Raw genomic sequence first — 24,846 nt, forward strand, 5'->3', positions numbered from 1 at the left:
ACATTAAATTATGCAAAAAGCTGTTGTGTCCATATCCGGAGAGGAAAATGAGGACAACGTTTGTATGGAGAAACGGCCGTCTTCTTTCCTCTTAGCGACACATTTTTCAATGAAATTTAAAGAGTAGAGAAAGCTTTAAGCTTAGAATTGTATTTCCATTTTGGATATCACGGGCCTGTTAATCCCTGTCTTTTGATAGGCTTGCATGGGGAAAAAGGTCCGTAGAGCCCCTTTGATGAGCTTTAATGTCATGTACAGTCTGACAAAAAAAGATGAAATTAAAAAGTGGCAGTAGAGTAGTGTCGTCCCATTTTTATAAATATTGATTTGAAAGGGACGACACTACAGTATTGTCACTTTTTAATTTCTACTCTTTTTTGTCAGACTATAGGGGTCATCCATTAATAACGTCACACGTTAAGGGGGCGGGAGGGGGTCAAGAAAATGTGACATGTTGTGACATGGGGGAGGGGGGAGTCACAAACATTGTGACGTCACTTTCTATTCATCAGTAACCGAAAAGTAATTTATATTTTTTTATTCGCTGTACATTTCAATAATGAGGTGTTGGAAGTAGGTTATTTTCGTTCCTAATTGGTTTTGTGTTATAAAATTACTAATATTTCTTTTACCAAAAATATTTTTTTATAAAAAAAAAATATTAAAAAAATAATGCCTAGTATTGCCGATTTCGTTGAAAAAAAATTGCCTAAAATGTGACGTCACACCAGGTGGGGAGGGATTTGCAAAATGTGACCAAGTGTGACAAGGAGGGGGGGAGGGGTCAAAAAACCTAGAAATTCGTGTGACGTAATTAATGGATGATCCCATAGAATCCTAGTGAGTATTATATTCTTTGCTATAGAAGCTGGAAACAGACCTTGTAAGATAGACTGGGTAAGTAAAAGACAAGTTTTTAGGAGAATCTGTATTCTTTTTTACACAGCTGTAACCTAAACTTACGGATTACGCTATTATTTAATACGAATCTGACTCTTTCACAAGCTATATTACTATAATAAAAATTTCTATCTGTGACAATATTACATATCAATCGTTAAAAAAAAAATGCTAGTCAAATAAGATTTCCTGCCACAAAAATTGGAATTTCACCTTAATTCTACAGTCTAATTTATTATTAAATATCTCATATTACACATGGGTAATTATAAAGAAATGTATTCCTGGCACCGAGGAAAGTGTTTCGCCGTTCACGAAAATGTACATCGAAGCTTTTACATTTCTCGAAAATATTATGTGATCCGCTTGGCGTACTTATATACAAATTTAAGATTAATTTTACCAGAGTCCATACTGATATTCGAATTATAACTGCCAACTAAAATACCATTGATTTCATAATTATCCTAGTACCAATGAAAACTGTACAGACCGCACAGAACTTACAGCTACATTGCAACATTGTAAAAAAAGGTTTCTATTGATAAATCTTTTTTTATTTAAAATTAATCGTCCTTTCAGCAGGCTGATATACAAAGTAGAAAAAATATACATTGTGCTTAAAATTACCATCTTTACAACGTTTGGGAGACTGTTTTGTAGGCTTGACTTGGTACGTAGTAAATAAAAGGATCGAAACCAAACGCGAGGGAGTTGCATTGCGAATCTAGAAGCCGGCGAGAACACTGGTTTGAGAAATCTGGAACAATAAAAATATTATAAGTCCAGATTTGAGGAATTTCATGACTCATATCAACAAGGTTATAAAAACTGCCACTCAAAACAGAACAAGCTTTAAGAATATCTACCAAATCGGTGCCAAGCTAACTCTGCGTTGAATTCGCAACGGCCAATGACAAAGTGTGGCATTATTATCATTAGATAATGTCAACATTCTAAAGAAATATGACGTTAAGAATAACCTCCCACACTTTGTGTTCTGTTCAAACTTCAAGTTGCTGCAAAGTTAGCTTAGGGTGGTATTCCACCTGTCCTGTTTCTTTGTCTAATGCATATGTATCACATCTTGCTTAGTGAGAGAGAAAGACGCAATGCACATTGGACCAAAAAATTGGACAGGTGGAATACCACTCTTAGACGGACTTCTATCTTTCACACATTTTTGTAGATTTTTTAAATATTAATTTTGCTGTACACATACATACTTTAGCTAGTGAGCAGCGCGATGTTGATCTCCTTGACCATCTTGACGCGGTGCAGCATCTTGGCGAGCGCGGCGCGGCTGAGCGGCTGCGTGGAGTACCACACGGGCGAGTCGGGCACGCATGACCGCTCCGGCTGCAGGTAGAACACGTCGTTGCGGGTGCGCACGGACTCCGGGCTGAGGGATACGTGTTTATGTTAGTGATGTATTGTTATTATTTTTGCTTGTATGTAAATTAAATGTTGATGTGTAAAAGTGCCCTTGTGGTTTATTTGCTGAATAAAGTTTTGACGATAAAGAGCAGCTGTACAGTGTTTAACCTTATGAACGCCAAGAACACCTAAAGTGGTAGTCACTAGTCGTGCCCACAGCGCCAATGATAATATAGGTTCTACGGCGTACGCTGTCAAGTAACGTAAGTAAGGTTAAGGTGGTTCTCCTTGCTCGATTTTCATACAACTTTCTTGGCACCCTAGCTCCTATTATATAGGGTTTCTTCACTTGTATATGTAATGTTTGGGTAGTATATATATTTCTGTCTTCGCTTAACGTAAAAAAATACTAGATTTTGATTAAAATTATTAAGAAAAAAGCCTTTGAATATTGGTAAAATTTTGCCTCATTGCCTGTTTGTGTGAGTGATGCTTATAGTATCGGTGTAATTCTAACATGGCGACTTCATTTGACAAGTAATCATTTTTAATTTGTCAAAGGTGTAACAGATGGCACTTTAAAACCGCAACACAGATTACCTGTGTATTTTGTTTTATTTTCACTCAATAGAGGGAGGTATATTAAATGCACAAAGCATGTTACGAGTATACCTACTCATTTAAGAATCTCCTTTCTGATATAATTTCATTCCCAGATTTAATATAACTTAATAATTATTATGATTATTACACAATAAAATACATTTATATATTTATAGAAAGGTCAGTCCAAACAATCATTCGCGTTACGGTCGTCCACCGAAAACCCTTGTGAATTCTGCTTTCGTTTCGGTAAATGTTCTCTGGAAAAGCCTATATTTATTGTAACAATGATTTTTAAACTAAAATACCTAGCTATATTTTTCTCAAAAATATAGCTTATGCTAAATATAATATAGCTTAGCGTATGTGGAGAAAAATGTCATCTTCTTGTAAATAAACAAGATTCTATAATATCTTCTGCTTGTGCATAACAATAACATTAGTAGATGATATTTTTAGGGTTCCGTACCCAAAGGGTAAAACGGGACCCTATTACTAAGACTTCGCTGTCCGTCCGTCTGTCCGTCTGTCTGTCACCAGGCTGTATCTCACGAACCGTGATAGCTAGACAGTTGAAATTTTCACAGATGATGTATTTCTGTTGCCGCTATAACAACAAATACTAAAAACAGAATAAAATAAAGATTTAAATGGGGCTCCCATACAACAAACGTGATTTTTGACCAAAGTTAAGCAACGTCGGGAGTGGTCAGTACTTGGATGGGTGACCGTTTTTTTTTGCTTTTTTTTTGTTTTTTTTTGCATTATGGTACGGAACCCTTCGTGCGCGAGTCCGACTCGCACTTGCCTGGTTTTTTTTCAAAAATGCTGCCTTTCACCCGAGTTAAAACACTCTAATTTTCATTTCGCATACGAGGAAAGTAAAATGCATGTGTTTTTTTAAATACATTTTTATAGTAGGTATTTTTGAGAGTAGGTATTTTCAATTAGCAATTTGGCCAAAAGTAATTTATGGAATGGGGAGTCAAATATCAGAATGGAAATTGTATAACAAATCCATTTATACCCAAATTTCAATTGCTTATTGTAAAAAGAATAATAAAATCGTACTTGGAATTGGAACCTAAACTGCTCTAGTGCAGTAACGTATCATTTCCTGCACACCTTTTACAACAACAATGACCCTCTTTCATATATTCGGTCAAATTGTGCTTTTTGAAAAACTAATTATAGCCAGCCTTTTATGAATGTAGTATGATACCTTAGGGTATGGTGCTTTACGCACACTAGCGTCCCTTCCCCTCCCCCTGACGCAATCCACCCTTTTTGCATGAAATATGTCCCGGTTCACAGTTTTTTACATTTTTTGAGGAAAGTATACATTTTAGGAAAAAAGTGTCAATGAAAGAAATAATCCTTAATAAATTCTTAATAAAAAAGGTCATATTCATTTTTTTTATATGATGCACCTAATTCATGTATTAGCTTGTCAAAATTCGAAATAACATAGTTTTTACTTAGGGTTCGAAACTCATTTATTATACACGGTGTAACATGAGGAAACCGAATAATTTTAACAGCGTATTCCTGATCACATTTAGAGACAAAAATGTCCTATAAACTTTTTTGAAATTCGCCTAGTTTCAGAGTTAATACCAATAAAAAAAAAACAAGTTTCTATTGTTACATAGTTCAAAACGCCTTTTTGATGGCGATGTTGCTACTATGGGATTTAGTCTAAATATCCTTATTGATATGTCAAAAAGTGACAAGTAACACTTTGCAAAAACTAAGTTTTACGAAAAAAAAACCATTTTAAGTGACAAGTTTACCAATAGCATTTAATTTTTATATACAAATTCATTCATAAAAAAAAAACCGGGCAAGTGCGAGTCGGACTCGCGCACGAAGGGTTCCGTACCATAATGCAAAAAAAAAATACAAAAAAAGCAAAAAAAAAACAAAAAAAAGCAAAAAAATACGGTCACCCTGAAGTACTGACCCCTCCCGACGTTGCTTAACTTTGGTCAAAAATCACGTTTGTTGTATGGGAGCCCCATTTAAATCTTTATTTTATTCTGTTTTTAGTATTTGTTGTTATAGCGGCAACAGAAATACATCATCTGTGAAAATTTCAACTATCTAGCTATCACGGTTCGTGAGATACAGCCTGGTGACAGACGGACGGACGGACGGACGGACGGACGGACGGACGGACAGCGAAGTCTTAGTAATAAGGTCCCGTTTTACCCTTTGGGTACGGAACCCTAAAAAACGAACAAAATTTTTTTTTTGGCGAAATTGACCTAAACACATATTACATCTTTTCGTTTTTTTTGACCTCATGTATACATTTTAGGATAAAAGTGTCAATGAAAGAAATAGTTCCTTATTAAATTCTTAGTAAAAAAGGTTATATTCATTTTATAACACTTATTATACAAGGTGTCCTCAAGAAATGCGAAAGATTTTATTTCTGAGGTCAAATTAAAAGAATCATATGTATGTTAGTCTGTAAGGTATTTGTAATATGGGCCTTGTTCCCTGAATTAAATATCTAAATAAATAAATAAATAAAATAAAAAATACATTGTTAAAAATTGTGTAATATACGGAATCCTTGGAACGCGAGTCCGACTCGCACTTGGCCGCCATTTTTTAATTTTTTGAATATATATGTATGTACATAAAAAGTAAATGTTATTGGTAAACTTGTCAGTTAACATGGATTTTTACTTTTTTTTCGTAAAACATAGTTTTTGCAACGTGTTACTTAATTGTCACTTTTTGACATATCAATAAGGATATTTAGACTAAATCCCATAGTAACAACATCGCCATCAAAAAGGCGTTTTGAACTATGTAACAATAAAAACTTGTTTTATTTTTTTAAATTGGTATTAACTCTGAAACTAGCCGCATTTCAAAAAAGTTTATAGGACATTTTTGTCTCTAAATATGATCAGGAATACGCTGTCAAAATTATTCGGTTTCCTCGTGTTACACCGTGTATAATAAATGAGTTTCGAATCCTAAGTAAAAACTATGTTATTTCGAATTTTAACAAGCTAATACATGAATGTGCATCATGTAAAAAAATCAATATGACCTTTTTTATTAAGAATTTATTAAGGATTATTTCTTTCATTGACACTTTTTTCCTAAAATATATTCTTTCCTCAAAAAATGTAAAAAACTGTGAACCGGGACATATTTCATGCAAAAAGGGGGGGTTGCGTCAGGGGGAGGGGAAGGGACGCTAGTGTGCGTAAAGCACCATACCCTATGGTATCATACTACATTCATAAAAGGCTGGCTATAATTAGTTTGTCTTCCCCATACATTAGAACACAATTTAACCGAATCAATAGCATGAGAAATGAAACGGATATTTCTTGTTTTCTTTGCATTAGCATTTTTCTCTCGATAATTTAATCAATTTGCAACATAAGTAGAAGAATCCTCATATATCCATAAATATCAAAATATAAAAGGACATACATTTTCAGAAGAATTCCCCGTGCGACGTTGCCAAATGGTTTAAAGTACAACATGCTCGCAACGTTTGGATGTCAATAAATCGACAATGAAAAATTATATTTCAAATCAATTCAAACTTGATATTTTTGACGGTAATGGGTTACTTAAATAAGAAGGCATTTTTCGCCCGGGTCTACTATGGTCAAATAGTCTAGTGGCTTTTAGCTACTGAGTATAAGTCTAACAAGTTGAACAGCATGACAGGGTTCAAACCACGAACAAAGACTCATTTCTTTTTGTATTGATTTATTTATTTTGTTTCATCTTTTTGGTAATTTTATATGCCTTATTTTAAAAGTTATTTTAAGTAAATGTGTTGTATTTGATTATTTCATGTAGGTATATCATTTCAATAAATTTTTGGAAACTTTTATTTTATACCTGGTCAAGAAAATCTTGTCAGTAAAAAAACCGGGCAAGTGCGAGTCGGACTCGCGCACGAAGGGTTCCGTACCATAATGCAAAAAAAAAAACGGTCACCCATCCAAGTACTGACCACTCCCGACGTTGCTTAACTTTGGTCAAAAATCACGTTTGTTGTATGGGAGCCCCATTTAATCTTTATTTTATTCTGTTTTTAGTATTTGTTGTTATAGCGGATAGCGGCAACAGAAATACATCATCTGTGAAAATTTCAACTGTCTAGCTATCACGGTTCGTGAGATACAGCCTGGTGACAGACGGACGGACGGACGGACGGACAGCGAAGTCTTAGTAATAGGGTCCCGTTTTACCCTTTGGGTACGGAACCCTAAAAAGGCGCGAAATCCAAATGTTCTATGAACGATATCCCTTCGCGCCTACATTTTTCAAATTTGCCGCCTTTTTCTACTGACAAGATCTGCTTGACAGCTATACTTCGTCGATAGTTGACTTCTTATGTACCTATTCTGCGATCCTAATTAGCCTCATGCATGACTTTTTTTTAATTATTTTAATCATTATTTATATCCTTTGAAAACCGGAAAATAAAAATACTTTTATAAATCTTCCCATAATATTATTAAAAAATAATTAAAATACTGAAACGTGATACGTGAGTAAAATATCTCACGTAAGTTTAGTTTCGAAGGATAACACACGCTCAAAATAATTCAAAAGAGAATGCTAAAATTATAAAATAAAAAAAAACTGGCATTGTCGGGGTTTGAACCATGTATCTTAGCTACAATCTGATTTTTTTCAAAATAGAGGCTACGGGTGCCACGAGCACATGACAGTTGATGGTCGAAAACATTAGTTGCTTCTGAATGCGTTGTAATTCTTAATCGTTGCTCAAACAAGAATTTATTATTTAATTTCCAATCTTTTTTCAACAATAAACATTTCATCCGCTGCGCCCTCTAGGTTACTTTACTGTAACATTACGAATCTGCTGACATTTGACACTGACTTTAAGGTGACTTTAAGTACGTAAGTGTGCGTGAATGCAAGAAATTGCAATATTTTGCAGTTGGATTCCGGTAATAACGAAATGAGACGATGTTGAGTTGAACATGTCTCGATTTGGATGTAGTATTTTTTATAGTTTTCGCACATATCAACACATCTTATGAAACTTTGTATTTTGGGAGAAATAGTGAAAATCCACAATTCGTGCACAGTGACGCCATCTTTTGGCTGATAATCGGCATCCCATCCCTAGACATCCACCTTAATATTAGCTCGCTTGCGCCCGTTGAATGTTCGATATGACTCCGTGTGCGCAGAGTGGATTCCAGTGTTTACATCATTCAAAGTTTGATTTTCAAAAAATAGGTACACTATAAAAATAAAATAATTAAAACTAAGGACATACCATTTGGAAATATAGAATTCGTAAAGCTTGACAGGACAACGAAGAGGATTTTCTTCGTTCTCTTGCTGCTCATATACTTTCTTTTTCCTGGAATTCGCTTCTGTAAAAAAATAACCATCCACATTTGAGAGACGTTAGTACTCAGTATACCAATGTATCACTGATTATTTACCAAAAAATATTTTTTTTAAATAAGTGTAAATTGAATACATGTAATGTCTATTTTTCTAAATATTATGTGTGCTTACCAAGCGCCGATTGAGGGGGATAGAACCGCAGTAAAACATTCCTAGAGCCAGGTATTTTGGCCTGCCCTGGCTGGTTGGGGTTTCGTTTCCAATGCTTCATTATGTGTGAAAATGATAGCTGCATATGCTCTTCAACAGTCTGGAAAAAAGTAATGTATACAAATATTTAATATACAGTATCCTACATAAGATTTACCATTAAATAAAAGAGATAGAATTGAGGAACCCCTCAGGGTAGGATATTTAAGTACACGGTAAAAGAAGTTTCATATCAAATGCTATTCTGGATATCAAAGGATACCACGATGCCGTCGTTCTACTAGAAATGCGTAGTTTGAAAACAGAACAGTCAATATTTCTATGCGTCGCTCGTGGTCGTGTGATACTCACAACTAGGTTGAAATGTTTAGTGTTGAAGAACATTAATGTTGAAAGAAGGACATGCGGAGAATGTGCTCCCAACTGCTTGCTTTCCCATAGGTGCTCCTCCTCCACTCGCGTTACTATGTACTCTGTCAAAGAAAGAGAACCGGTCAAGTGAGTGCAAGAATTACTTTTTATACTATACTGTATGCAATATTATTTGCGTTATTTGACACATTGTGACTGACGTATATAGATATGTAACTAACCCAAATCGATTGTCACAGCAAGCGATTACGATTGGATGGCACGTAGACTGAGGTATCGAATTGTGACGTATAATGAATTTTTATTTGAGATTTAAATAAAGCTAGAATTATATGGTTTTCCCGCAAGGTAAATGCATTTAATACACCGACCGAGTAGGTCGCACCCATCGTCAAAATCTAAACTAACTGGGGATCTATTTTAAAGTTTATTTATGTTATTTCTGTGTCAAATTTGTTGTCTGTTAGGTGACGATAAATATATCCATATTTACAGTTAATTATCCACCTTTTCCTTACTTTTATTAAAAGAAAAATGAAAAATTCATATCGATTTACTTAGACGACTACCGATTCATAACGATGGTGACCGGCCAACCCTAAAATTAAAAAAAAAGACGTAGAACGTAAACGTTTGCAGTGCAGTTGTTTTCCTTTGTGATTTCGATGTGCAAGACATTTTACGTAGTATTGCTGTTGTGAGTGACAGACGTCAAATACCGCAAATAATGTTGTATACACTATACAAAAAGTAGATATGTATGTTTGTATAATTAAACGTAGCAAATAAAATATAGCTTAAACTTACGTGAGTCGTTATATAAGACTGAGAATTTCTTGGCGACTTCGTCCAAACAGTCCGTGAACTTTTCATAGTATGGGTCCGTAAATATGTTGTCTATCCTACCATTTTCAAACAGATATTGTTGTATACCTGAAAATCAAATAAATGATTAGCATTCCATATTCAGGTCTAAAGGGTCCTATTGCTGGGAAAAGGACTCCTTCCTCTCCTCTTGATTCCTTTCCTATAAGTCTATATCGACGGCGTCGAAATCATCTAACAGTAAAACAAAATTTAGTTGGTCATTATATTAGTTGCCTTGCCATTATAAAATAATAAGTATGCCGAAGCGACATTTGATAGGATATAAAGCACTTTTATAAATTTATCTATACAAGATATATATGGAACTGTGTGAGTTAACGTTACACAACTTACGCAGCACCACTATTAGACCACTCAAAAACTACATACATTTTCGTTAAAATTTTACTCACCTAGAACCAAATAATAAATAGTGTCCGGGGCGTATTCGCTGCCGTTCGGTTTCCGCACCTCCTTGACGAACAGACAGAGCGAGTAGTTCAGCTCGTCGGCGGTCAGTTGGAGGATCTCCGACTTGAACGGTTTCCGCCGGATCGAGCTCTTCTCGATCTCGGCGTTCTTTGTCATGACCCACTGCTTCCATGCGTTCACGCCGAATGTGTACTGGAATAAGTCGGTCGGTTATAGTATAGTAATCCTTTATTCTACCATAGAGAAATTTAGTAAGACAAGAGTGTTCACTCCATACATCAGTTTTGGTACCAAAAAGACTATTATTTTATAGTCATAGTCGACATCTAGCATCGATATGGACGGTATCAAAACTGATGTATGAAGTGAGCAATTTATTTATTTTTTTCTCTATGATTGTACAGAATACACAAAGACACAAATATGGCACAGGATAGCCGGTACAAAGGTGAACTTGGCAGCCTTGCCATGGTCAGCGGGAAGTCCTCAGGAGGCGCCACCTTCGGACAAAGGTGGACCGATCTGACGGACTACAGTGTTCTGTGTTCTCGGGACACGGAAGCGGTACCTTGAGACACATGTTGGCGTCGGGCTTCTCGGCGGGCTCGCGGGGCGGCTCGGGCGGCGGCGGCTGCGGCTCGGCGCGGCGGCGCTTGCTGGCGCGCGTGGGCGGGCGCGCGGCGGCGGCGGCGGCGGCGGCCGGCGCGGGCAAGGGCGCGCGCTTGCGCGGCGCCGCCGACGCGCGCAGCGCCGCCACCGCGCGCTGCTGCTCCAGCACCATCATGTGGTGGTGGTGCATCGGCTCGCCCTCCAGACCTGACACACACGTTTCTCTTTACTCCTCATTTCCTATAGAGTCTGTGCGGAAAGAGAAGAGTCGTGGGATTTGAGGGCGCGCCAGTGCTATTTTATGGTTTTTGCTATGCTGACAACACTGGTCACGTGATTATAGTACGACACTAAAGGTCATGATACTTGAATCCCTTTTGTTCCGGTTTTTTACCACGGCTTACTAAACGGAGCCTGGTGGTGGTGTCGGCTCGTCAACTCAATCCTCTGATTTAGCGCAGGCACTAGTTTTATTTTTAAAACACACTTGTTTTTATGTCTCAGATACTAAAAAGTGACAGTGCGATTGACAAAACTGCTAAAACTAGTTAAGAATTTGCTCAATACAACTGTAATTTTAGTACCAAACAAGATAGTCTCATTTACGTACTGCCTAATCTGTGCAGTCCAACAGTTATTAAAACCGGGTAGATCGGGTAGAAATTGGGCAATAGAACTGTAATTTTATCTGGGATATATTTCACCCATTGTAAACTTGACTTGTAATGTATGTGTACATTATTAATAATAAATATGAATATGAATAAAAATAGTGCATAAGTAGGTAGGCCTTATTGGGATATGTCCGGTTCTCTCATCTCACGATATTTTACTTCGCCGAAAAGTCACTGCTAAATATGAAATATAATTTCGTAACTAACAGAACCTACAAATAAAGAAATATTTTATTAGAAAAAGTTTTATTCAGAACCTAGTAAACGAACTTACAAATAAAGAAACATTTTATTAGAAAAAGTTTTATTCTTTGTAATCGAAGTCTGAATTAAAATATTCAATGTCACTTATGTTTGAGCTAGCTTCAGAACAACCAGGGACACTCATAGAACTATCTTCATCTGAACTGAATGTGCTTGAATCCGGCACGTAGATTACGAATTCTTGCATATCACCTACTCAGCGGTCTTTTATTCGAGATACCGTAGGTACTTTTACACAATCCTGAAAAAGAAATTACATATAAATATGCATAAAATAGAAAGTATCAAGACTATTTGTCAGTTATTTTAAAGATCATGAATGACCTTCATATTTATGAAAATTAATATATTTTGAATGAATATACTTACCGATTATGTACCGGAGACAAGTTACTTAGGGGGCTTATTAAATAGGTAATTATATAATATTAAATACAACATCAATACCCGCAAATAGCGGAAACACGTTCCGCGACTTTTTGTAAGTCGATAGTCGGCATTTAGCCGTTTTCTTCCCGCTGACAAAACTGAACAATGTTAAATATAATTTTCCTTGTGGTTTTATGTACGGTTTTATCGTGTTTTGAAAATATTATATACATAAAACTTGCGGTTTTTGTTAATAAAAATATACAATGACAGAAGTTTGTTTACTTTTTACAAGACAGGTGTCAAAGGTTTGATTGCCATATAAAATTTAAAATGTTAGTTCCCGTTTCTGCCACGACTCTTCTCTTTCCGCACAGACTCTAGTAGGTACGAACGAGTTTAGATCAAAAATATTCATCCGACCCCAAAATTGCCCAGCGGGTATGAATAGATTTATCGATTCATACCTATTCATAAACATTACTTTACTAGATCTCCAATGGTGATTTTGACCATCGCGACAATAGATAGTCGATGGGCCGTACCCGGATGATATTAAACGACAAAGACCGATTAAACAATAAAAATGTATCGAGATAACACATACGAATACGACGAATAATCACGTCATAATTTCCGTACATTTATTTAAGTCTTGATTTTAATTTTCTATAAGCGATTGACCACCTGAAGATCGGTTTTCCTAGGATAGCGGTGCCGTCATATAGCGGCCGTCTCCATACTACGCCTAATACGGCTAAAAATGGATGTCGTAGTATTTGTATGGAGACGGCCGCTATATGACGGTACCGCTATCCTAGGAAACTAGAGCATTACCGCCTATACCGCCATCTGCTCGCGACGCATTGCTGCCAAACTTCGTAACTTACCAGGCATGCCAGGGTGCGAGCTCGGCGTGATAGTATTAGCCGTCATGGCAGACTCGAGGTCGACAGGCTGATCCTCGTACTCGGTGGCCATTTTTAAAGCCATCTGTAGCATATCCTCCCCGAATGCGTTGTTGCCATCCATTCCGGCCACTGGGCTGAACCCTTCCTCTGCTGAAAAAGACATTTAATTTAAGCATAAGCTTCCACGCGATTTACTCCTTTAGTTAATTATTATGTGTAAATATTGCGCTACTTTCAATCAATATTAAGCGTAAGATGATATAGAGGTATATATTGGGCTTATTTCATGTACATAAGCTTTTATGAGAGTCAGTGCGGAAAGAAAAAAGTCGTGACATGTATGGGGCCCAATACATTCCACGACTCTTTCCGAACAGACTTTATTCATAAAATATGGGATGAAGTGTTTGTGCATTTTATTCAAACTAAAAAAATATAGTGTAAAAATGCTACTTACTCTTTGAAGGTACTGAAAGGTTATCATACTTATCATTATCCAAATAACTAAATATAGATATTTGTTAGACTTAAGAGTTCAAACCTTTATTTACTTAATAATAACCAGGATTAGAGAGATCATTTAAACAATAATTCAAAACTAACCAGGATTAGGGAGATACCGTGATAAATATACGCATACAGATAGGAAAACTTTCTCACCATTATCATCATCAGTATCAGAGTCACTCTGATCTTTCTTCTTGTCACCAGCAACCATCTCGGCCATCATCAGCAGCTCCGCCTCGAACGGATCCGTAGGCATCTTGTCATGGATCTTGTTGATCTCCTTCATGATCCCCTTCGCAGAGTTCCGAGTCGTCGGTATGAACACCGGGGTCGGGATCGGTATCGGAATCGGCACCGGGACTGGGAACGGCAGCGACCACATGGCGCAAGGAACTGGGACGTATATAGGTACCGGGACCGGTATCAGAACGCGCCGCTCCAAGCTCGGGTCGGTCTGGCATTCTTTAGTGCACGGATGCGGACGGCAAGAGACTCCCTTCGAAATCATCATCGGCTTCGACATAGTCGCCTTATTGGCTACCTCTCTGGGAGGCAAAGTCTTGACTATGACGTGATTGTATATTTTAGGGGGTGGGGGTGGTGGAGGTGTGGGGGGTTTGGGAGGGGGCGGAGGAGTCTTGGGGGCGGCCGGGGGTTCAGGTTCGGGAGGAGGGGCAGGCTGGACCTGCAGCCGCTTGGACTTGGCGCGCGTCATGGAGGTCATGGCCGGCATGAGCGGCGGCGGCGCGGCCAGGGACTGCACGTTGGAGATCACAGGGAGGCCCGTCGACCGTGTCTGCGTCTTTGCTACGGCTGTAAAGAGAGATAGTAATCGAACGTAAGAACTCAATTAGAAATGTGAAAGTGTTCAGTTCAGTGTAAAAATGCGGGTGCAAAAAACCTACATTTACCGTTGTTTTTATGGCCTGTGCCGGAGTACGTCCGCCTGGGGACGCCAGTGGGCACCGCCTTCTGTTGGTCCATCGCTTCTCCCGGCATTAGAGGCGGCGTATGTTTTGAGTATTGACCCTAGAAAAAATAGATATCACGATGGGAATAAGGTTTTAGTTGTAATATAGACCCACCAAAAACATAAATGTAAAAAAGGAGAGCCAAGTTCAATACAAAAATTATGCTTGGCTGTGGGGCTCGCCGCAAAAAGAATGGAGATCTAAATGAGTGCCACTGCCAAGTTCTATGCAAAATCCAAATATGTATTTATAGGAACAAAATAACATTATAAACAAGTATTAAACTCTATTTCTTTGCTTTATTGGATACCTATAACAATTGCTGTTATTTAAAAAAATGTGAGATCTTAAAGTAGGTTAGATTTGACTTGGCCAGTTTTCATTATATCAATCATTTTATATATATTGTAATTCTGATAAAACCTGGCCAAGCCAAATCTAACCTACTTTAAGATCTCACATTTTTTTAAACAACAGCAATTGTTATAGGTATCCAATAAAGCAAAGAAATAGAGTTTAATACTTGTTTATAATGTTGTTTTGTTCCTATAAATACATATTTGGATTTTGCATAGAACTTGGCAGTGGCACTCATTTAGATCTCCATTCTTTTTGCGGCGAGCCCCACAGCCAAGCATAATTTTTGTATTGAACTTGGCTCTCCTTTTTTACATTTATGTTTTTGGTGGGATATCAATACTTTTTGTAAAGAAAACTAGGCAGGTATTGAGATTTAATGTTTTTTCTTGTGTTTCCGCTGTATGGTTTTTACTTCTGTTCTTTGTATAATTATGTGGTGCCGCGCGCCGCCGACGACACACCGTTGCCGCGTTGTTTAGAGCGTATTACAAGTTTTTTGTATGGGGACACCACTTATTTTTTGACTAAAGTTTATTTTAATATAGCAAATATAATAATACATATATTGGGGTAGTTTCAAATATCTGCTTGTAACGGTTCCAACGCTACAATAAAATAATATTTTTTTGTATGGGGACCCCCCCTATTTTTTAACTTTTTTTTATTTTTAGATTTTTTCCTACGCTTACACACAATAACCGAGCTGGATTCCAAATTTCATCCTTCTAGGTCATCTGGAAGTAGGTTAGGTTTAGGTACTTATATGTCAGTCCCAATAAAAAATGTTTTTTTTTTGTATGGGGACCCCCCCTATTTTTAAACTTTATTTTATTTTTAGATTTTTTCCTACGGTTACACACAATAACCGAGCTGGATTCCAAATTTCATCCTTCTAGGTCATCTGGAAGTAGGTTAGGTTTAGGTACTTATATGTCAGTCCCAATAAAAAGTGGTTTTTTTGTATGGGGACCCCCCCTATTTTTTTACTTTATTTTATTTTTAGATTTTTTCCTACGGTTACACACAATAACCAAGCTGGATTCCAAATTTCATCCTTCTAGGTCATCTGGAAGTAGGTTAGGTTTAGGTACTATAAGTCATAAGTCAGTCTTAAAATTTACGACTTTTTGACCTTCATACCTTTATAACCGTTTGAGCTAGCTTCATGAAATTTGGGCTTCTAGATATCCTTATGGATATAATTAAACACACGTAGTTTTATGTGTTTACGTCAAAGATGTTTTGAGTTATAGAAGGGTCAAAAGTGGCACCAAGTGGTTCGTGTAATATTACACTCGGCGCTGGCTAGCCAGTTCCTTTGCTTGAACTTGGCTTGACACGCTGCCGCGTGTCTAGATTTTTACATTGATCGGGTATTTATTAAATCTAAATACGTGTCCTTACCTGGAATGCCATGACGCATTGATACGTGCAGAAGTTCCGAACTGTCGCATCTGACATCGTCAAGTGGTACTGTGCCAGAGATGTTCGCTTGCACATATCACATTTTATTCTGAAAAGAAAACATCCCTTTACAGAGTCCTACTTACACGGAAGATATTTTAAGAATTTTCTGATGTACCATGTTGTATGGTGCCAATATGTAATACCTTGACTGTACCAGTGTGATAGGACCATAAAACTTAAGTTTGTACTACTCACCTTCTTGACGACACTGCGTTCACGGAGACCTGGTAGAGATTCAAGCAGTTGAGCGAACACATCATAACGACCTGGCCCGAGCTCTGCACCCGCCGTATCATGTCGAAGTTGTACTTCTTCACTTTGCACCAGTTGCACGGCACGATGTGACGGGAGTTGCTGATGTACACGTTCATGCACGACTTGGAGCAGAAGCAGTCGGGGGATTGGGTCTCATAGATGGTGAAGCAGTTTGAGGATTTCCGCTCGAAGTATTTCTTGCACCATCGGCATTGGTCTGAGGAATAGGCAACCAATTATTTTTTTCAGCTTAATGTAACTATTTCAACTTCAAGACACATACATACACACACTAGGTTTTTTCACCAAAACTATTTCATCAAGAGTAAATGCAAATTACCTGGGAATATGTTATTGACGAATTTGAAAGCGGCAAAACATGGATCGGAGCAAAGCCTTTGTACGATGTTCTCACTCACTTCGACCTCTATTGTCGTCCCTTTCTCCAGGGAGCAGACGGCGCACTTCGCCCACACCGGCTGCGGTAGCGGGCTCTTGCTCATCTGATCAAACTTCTCCATACAGGTCTGAGTACAAAAGTCTTTGAACTGGCCCTTGTCTCCTACTGGCGCTAGGAAGCCTTGGTGACCGACCGATATATCTCTTTGACAATAGCAACATATCTTCAGCCCCTTTTTGAACTCTTCCAAGCATCCAGAGTTACAGAACTGTCGGATATCATACCCGAATCTCACACAGTATTTTCCTAAACTAGTGTGCGTGACCGTGTTTTTGCAGTTGGCGCAACGCGCCCCTATCTTGTTCTGATATCTTCCCAGACACACCTCATTGCAGAAGTCCATGGTTTCCCACGTCAGAGTTTTATCACTTTCTAAGTCTAGTTGTAAATTGCACTGAAAGCATTTCCTGATAAATGTCCTTTCTCTCTCTTCCCTGGCTGCCTGCACCATGGCCGGCGTCTTGGGCTGTAGTTTGTACGCCTCATCCAGATATTTGTCTGTTGCATTGCTTATCACTTTTAATTTGAGGAGTGGTGGATTCGATACAGTTGCCGCTTGCGCAGCGGCCTTGCGAGTGACTCGTTTCTTTTTTATGTGGAATCTGCCATTTTCTCTACTATTTAATTCCTTGATGCAGGCTTGTTCACACACGGCAACGTGCTCGCCGTACAGTTTGAATGCGTACGCGCATGGTTTGGTTTCTTTACAGACTAGACACTCTGCTTCCGTTGGAGTTACTTCATCAATGGCCATCCTCCGGCGTTTGAAAACATATTTCTCCTTTTCATCTGCCATCATACTGTGTAAACAGGTAAGAGAGCAGTAGTTCGTGTCTTCGCCGTCGTAGTTGTAATAGAAGTAGCAGAGTTTACTTTCCTCGCATTCTGAGCAGGTGAGGGTTTTGGGCGTTATTTCTTCCACAGTGTACTTCTTGGAGCAGACATTGTACTGGCCGGGGTGTTCCTCCTGGAAGGCGGTGAGACAGGCCTCGGTGCAGATGTACTTGTAGTCTCCGTCCTTGTCGACGTACCGGTAGGTGCAGCCCTTACTTTCGGCGCATTGCACGCAAGTGCCGTCGAATTGACTAATTTCCTGAATGTTGTTGGGAACTAAGTTCTCTTCATCGGCTTCGGCCGCCTCGTCATGTTCGTTTTCATTTTCTTTATCTGTAACATTATAACGAAAATGATAATTACCTAGTATTCCCTGGAGATTAATGCTGCAGGTGATAATAGTGATTCTACAGACGTTTAAAGGTACATACACTCCATACATGATTTAAGTTCCGATTGGCGTTTTCTATCAACGATTGTCACCTTGGCTAGACCCCCAGCAGTCACGAAATAAAAGGGAATGATTACCGCCGGCGTGGTCGTCCGTGGCAGCGTCCGCAGGAGCGGGCGCGTCGCTCGCGGACTCCGACGGCGCCTCTGCATCCTCATCCGCATCGTTTTCCGCGTCATGCTCCGTCTTGGGCACTGTCTCTGCTTCGGCAGCTGTTAACACAAAAGAATATCAATAGTAATGTCACTAAATGATATGGTTAGATTAGGTTTCCCAACCAGTTCTTTCATGAAATGATGAAGTGATCTATTATAATATAATGTTGTGAACATTAACATGAGAAATTCAATGCTCCTTTTTCAGTATAATGTCATCCTTTTTTGTCTTACGCCCAATATGCAAATCTTCATTGCTAATGAGTTGCTCGAGTCCCATGGTAAGACCCTCAGTCACCAATTCTACATTACCTTTCATTTTCAACTAGTAGTGAAACATCCTTAAAATAAGATAAATGTATGATGTAAAATTGTATAATCAAAACACAAACCTTCAGCTTGTTTTCTCTTCTCAGCCAACACCTTTTCTGCTTCTGCCTTGTCAGCTTCTGAGATTTCTCGCTCAGTGTCAGGTAACAGCATAATTTCCTCATCAGCTCCAGGTTCCTCTGCTAATTCGGAAACACTTCCACTATCATCTAAGGGGGTTTCTCCTGTGAAGAAAATTTGCCAGATTTTAGAAAAAAAATGTGACGGTATAATTTTTTTAACATAATCCTGTTTTAGTTATAATGTGTGTTCGCAATACAAATTAAATTTAAAGAAATAAAGTGAAATTCCGTAGCGAATTAAATTGAAATTCATTTCATTTCATTTCAAATGAGACTAGATACTTAACATAAAGAAGTAACCTATCCTAATTATCAATTATCTACAGTCATAATTGACCAGTTATCACATTCCTTATTCATCTCTTATACCTACTGAAAGAAAAATTATTTAAGTCTGTACATTTTTCAAATTGAGTTATTAATATTACATTTTATTAAATAATAAGTGTTCTGTTTACCCGTGTGATCATCATCATGAGCTGCAACACCATCTGCATTGTGGTCATCATCATCATCATCCAAGTTGACTTCCCCGCTTGTTTTAGCTGTGGATGTTTCTGTAGTGCTATCACTTTTGTCCTTCAGTAGGGCATCAAAAGGATCCAATGCCTGGAGAAAAAATTTGAAGTAACCAATACATAAATGATATAGCTTCTTTAATGTCGGAATTTATATTAATTATGTATTTACCTGTGTATGGTCTTCCTGAGGCTCATCCTGAACATTAGGTGCTGTCTCAAACTCAGGTTTACCCACATCATCTTCCTTTTTCTCCACATGGGTTGTCTCCTGATCATCTACCTCACTTGCTTTCGCGGCAGTGGCTACTGAATCTTGGCTAGTTTCCTGGACCAATTCATGTGTAGACTCCTCATTAGACTCTTGTGCAGAGTCTTGAATAGTAGATTCTTGGCTGTTTGATTCTTCTGGAGTTTCTATATTCTGTGGGGGATCATCTACTGTTTCTGCACTTTCTGCATCTTCTAATTTTATTTCTGGAATAGTAAGATATTCCGTGAGAACTTATTTACTAAGGCACAGGGGTATTCAAGTTAGTACAAGTATGGTTAACCTCGTGCCGCCCACCATACAAAATTATAGACAAGGAAGTTAGAATATTGTTGTATTTTCAGTTGGGTTGAATTTCATTTGCTCGAAAATTTTACGAGACAAATGAAATGCCACCTACTTTGTTTTTAATTAAGGTTGACATTGCATCAAAACTGAGTGTAATCCTAATGTACATTGGGTGGCACGAGGTTAAGCCATGGATAAGCTAATTGCCGCAGCAAGTGTTGTAATGAAAATTATGTGTAATCATAAATTTACTTTAATATCTTTTTTATATTAGGATTTCTCCATGACTCCGAAACATTTACATAAGTCAATTTCCCAGATACTAAAATTATAGTTTCTTTTGCCTCGTCACCTCATTGCCAAGGGTCACAATCATGTTTGCCTGCACCAAGGCTCTTTATGTAAGATTTTCTGGCATCCTATGATACAGTTTCATTGTTCCTAATTTGTTGAATAAATCTTCATTTTTGTAGAAAATTATTATTTATTTATTTATTATTTGTGAAACAGGCAGGCAGTTGAAATAACTGATAATGCCTGTATCTAGAGCCATCAATCGAGTTTTCAGTGTTGAGTAGAGTTTGCATTGTGCTTGTCTAGTTTATTCTTAAACTCATTGACACTTTGGGCCGATACTACATCCTCTGGGAAATTGGTATAAAAACCACACAGCAATGTTATAATCTGAAGTACAATTATTTTAGGTACAATTAGTTTAAGAAGTTGCTATAATAGTAACTTTTTTCCCTTTCTTAAATGCAATGCCAACAAATCATTCTTACTTGGCAACATTGTTGCCTTTTTATTTACTTAATCTTATTAGACTAACTATTGTTAACAAGGATAGCATGGATTATAGTTTTAAATATGGGATATGATGTGATGAACTACAGTCAGCAGCAGAAGTCGCTATACACTCCAGGTGCTCAAAGAGAGGTAAACGTTTAAACTGTCAAAATGTTGTTGACTGTCATGGTAGCATTTACTTGTGAGCGCTCAACATGTCACAAATATCTTAACAGTCGCTATTCATTAATTTCTACACTTACAACAAATCATTGATACCTTAGCTGTCAAAAAACCACTGGTATCTAAGCGGTCGACGTGTCAAATATATCTGAACAATATGGAAAAATAGACGTTTAAAGCATACATGTATGGTCGTATATTGAATGAATAATAGCTATGCTAATTTCAGGTAAAGCGTTTTGACAATCATCGAAAGCAGTACAGTCTTGTCATCACATACATCTATCTCACGTTTTGCCCTTCAACCATTGACAGTGGTCTGTCAGTCAACTTACTGCAAACTATTTCTTTTATTGAATAGAATCATCAAAACGAATGAGTGACACATAGCGAAAGCTAACTGAAGCCGAATTTAGAGCCAATTGTCAAGGCACGTTGTGGTCTTGTTACTAAGGCGTTTGCTTTTCAAAGCAGAGACCGCGGGTTCAAATCTCAGTCGGACGCACCTAGTAATTACAGCTTTTTTTTTGGGTTTCATTTCTATTATTAATTTGTGGTTTTATATTAATTTCGCATAAGTTTATATGTTTTTTGAAGATATTATGTCACATGTAGCGTATGTACGACTTTCTAACAGGACGTTGTAGGTTTGAACCCGCAGTGGGCGTTCCTTAGATTACTCCTGTGCCGAATGCCATTTGATGTTTACTGCTAGGTTATACGAACAATAAGTTCAAAGATATACAGTATGTATCAGGACGAAAGGCCAAGAAAGAGACCCATTAATGTTTAGATCATACTGGACAAATTTTACTATGGGACCAACCCCGATAACGCGGAAAAATAATTGGAAGTTTTATACATTTTGCTGGTCTGATGTTGAAATTTTTTTCCGGGGTTTCGGGGTTGGTCCCATAGTAAAAGTTGCTCAGTATGACCTAAACATTAATGGGTCTCTTTCTTGGCCTTTCGTTCTGATACATACTGTATATAACTCCGTATACTCTATCCTCTCTGCTAATTGTAAAAACAAAATTCGTCATTCCTCCAACAAAATAAAGAAAGGAGTCATAGTTGGATATGCTTAACACCTTTACTGCCCGTGCTTCTCACGTGGGGCCACGGCTAGCCTCTATTACAAAGCCATAAGGTTTACATGTCAGATTGGGACAGTGAACGTGTTACGTTTCAATTCTATTGTTTTCTCCTTCGTTCTTTGATCGATTCGGAGCATCGTATTTTAGTACTATATAGTATATTTTAGTACAATAAGCGGGCTAAATAAATATATTAACATATAATATGCTCTACGGTTTGGAAGAACGGCCGCCTATGACAGTTAAAATAAAAAACCGATCATTCTCGTAAAACCTACCAAAGAATATAATACTCAGAACCTACTTATTTATTGTCTAAGTTTGACACTTGACGATAAAATACTTCTTTAAGAAAGGAGGTGTCAATTCGTAGCTGCTACAGTATTTTTTTTTAAAGTTAAACTGATAAAACGTTGATGCTTAGTTACCATTGAAATAACAACAGCTTAGCAACTGGTGGCACCCTGGCTGCTGACGTACGTCATTGGCAGTGTGTGTAGGTATTAATGACAGCAGCTTGAATTTGAGTGCTTAGATACCACTGACTTTTTAACCGTTATTGTCATTGTGATTAAATAAGGGTGTATGTGTTAAAGAAAAACTCAGAAGTTAAGATATATGTGACGAACTGAAAGCCTACGCTAAAATGACAACTTAGATGTCCTTATTTTTGTGACGATTGAAGTGTATATGTTTTCTTGGACACCTTGCCCGCTCAGGTATATCTGCTGCTGACTGTACATAAGGTAATGCAGGCATTTTATATAAAAACACATACCATTTTCCTTAGTCGTCTCATCCTCTGTTTCCTCAGCAGCAGGTTCATCAGTATTCTCCGCATTGGTTACCTTATCACTAACACTTTCACTCTCATGTTCCACATGGTTCTGGAGCCCACTATCACCATCCTTATCACTAACTGCATCATTCACAGAATCACCATTACTATCAGTAGCTTTGCCTACTTCTTCTGCTTTATCACTGTTATTGGTATCAGTGTCTTTATTATCACTATCTTGCGGTTCTTCAGACTTTTTGGGATGTGTCTCATCTTCTGCAGAGATCTTGTCCCCAGATGCTTCACTCACAGCCTCCATAGAGTTTTCAGGAATGCTTTCTTTCTCTTCCATGTTACCAACAATCTAGTTGGATTTAGGTCAATTAGAGGGTCGAATACATCTAAAAATGAACAAAATGCATATTTTAAAATGCCTTGGTAAGACGCCGCACCCGGCGGCAAGTTTCGAGGTTAGAATGCAATTGGGCTGGCGGTAAAGAAAAATAAATAAGAAGGAATACACCATATATCAGCTTATTGCTGTGGAAATTGACAAGCTTGCCCAATAGAATAAGATTTTTGGGCACGGTCATTTCAATTACAGCGGTAATTACAAGTCAAATGACGCCAATCCCAACCAATGCCATATTAGCCCGCGCTTATTCTCTTTTTGACTTTTTAAGCTTACAGTTGGCACTGTAGGCCTAATAATACATTCATCTTGTTATCGAAATATAACTGAACTTGAATGCTGAAGTATTTGTCAAATAACTACTAGGATGTCGCGGCAAGTTTCTTTGTAACAAGTGAAAAAAACGGCAGGACAGGTAAATTAGTTTGGCGAGACATGATGCGACAGTACCAACTATTGAACTTTTAGGATAAAACACATATTTTTCTTCATGCAACCTATTCAATTTGAAAATACAACTTGCCTGTATTGCTATTTCACACAAAATTCCTTGAAAGCACAACAAACGACACCATTTTGGAATCGACTTGCATGCGATTTGTTGCGGATGTGTATACCGCACTAACTATGTTTTATTATTCTTAAATAATACTCTTGAGCCAAAACAAGATAAACAGATGCATTAAATAAATTTGAAAACAATTTTTTTTAATGTAATATTTGCAACATTTTCCTGCAAAGAGCAGATTAAATAAAAAGTAATCAATGTGGAGCCTAAATAATTTCTCTATGTTGGTAGTAAGTGACGCTTCATACAACTGAATCAGTTTGAGTTAAAGGTTATAACGCCTGAATGTAAATGTAAAGTTAGGACACACAAACCGTAAAAGTCAAACGTGTCGTCCGTGTCCGGGACGACCGGAAGGTGTCCAGTCCAGTTTCCAGTTTCAGTCCAGTAAGATCAGCCTATATACCATTCTGGATCTAGGTATGGATCAAGGCCTGTTCACTTCCTAAGAAAGTTATGTCCCCAAATAATTGCGCATGTGTTCGCCTGAAGCTTCTATGTGTGCGTTGGCCTCCGAGAAAAAGTTGCGAGTAATAAAAATAAAAACATTTTTCTATAGCAACATTGCTCCCAACTCTGATTTAAATTATCACGAATTTTATACATAATTAATCATAAAACGGGACTTAAAACGCTTAAAACTTAATAACACGCGATTAAGTTTTATAATGAATATTTGCTTCCAACTGTCTTTATCAATGTTCATAAAATATATGGAGGGTAGGTACGTCTACCCACCATAATAAAAAAATATATTTGTCAATGACTCTGTCCAACTGCTGTGGTTAGAGTTCATAACGAAAATTTTATTTATTAAATCTTTAAATAATGAATACAACGTAGCGGTACAACCACTTAAGACTGTAAGTCTGTACCTACATAGATTACAGCAATGCACATAGAAAATGTGCTAAATGCGGAGCAACGGCTGTTGAAGCAGCCAGAGTGAAATTTATACAGCTTTAGTGGGTTCAGAAGGAACCGAGTCATAACGCATCTGGAAAGCGTATTAATTAACCGTGAAGAAATGTATGAATACAAGTTGGAAATCTGTGTAAAATGCCGTGTG

The 24,846-nt window shown here is 37.7% G+C and overlaps 1 protein-coding gene and 1 long non-coding RNA gene across 2 annotated transcripts in view; one reads left to right on the forward strand and one right to left on the reverse strand.

The window, feature by feature from the left end:
- Positions 1 to 24,846, forward strand: part of LOC134667791 (uncharacterized) — a 537,524-nt gene that overhangs the window by 133,248 nt on the left and 379,430 nt on the right. The window lies entirely within an intron of this gene.
- Positions 914 to 23,871, reverse strand: LOC134666430 (zinc finger MYM-type protein 3). The gene is made up of 20 exons (XM_063523587.1): positions 23,733 to 23,871; positions 22,798 to 23,198; positions 19,567 to 19,871; positions 19,335 to 19,485; positions 18,817 to 18,978; positions 18,347 to 18,481; positions 16,865 to 18,151; positions 16,465 to 16,741; positions 16,207 to 16,315; positions 14,383 to 14,500; positions 13,625 to 14,284; positions 12,944 to 13,114; positions 10,706 to 10,953; positions 10,119 to 10,329; positions 9,646 to 9,771; positions 8,818 to 8,939; positions 8,428 to 8,566; positions 8,180 to 8,279; positions 2,127 to 2,302; positions 914 to 1,660 (listed from the first exon to the last, which is right to left on the reverse strand). The coding sequence occupies exons 2-19, from the start codon at positions 23,147 to 23,149 to the stop codon at positions 2,128 to 2,130; spliced, it is 4,848 nt and encodes a 1,615-aa protein (XP_063379657.1). The 5' UTR covers positions 23,150 to 23,198; positions 23,733 to 23,871; the 3' UTR covers positions 914 to 1,660; position 2,127.

This window comes from Cydia fagiglandana, chromosome 1 (genome assembly GCF_963556715.1).
Source record: "Cydia fagiglandana chromosome 1, ilCydFagi1.1, whole genome shotgun sequence".
Classification (NCBI taxonomy): domain Eukaryota; kingdom Metazoa; phylum Arthropoda; class Insecta; order Lepidoptera; family Tortricidae; genus Cydia; species Cydia fagiglandana.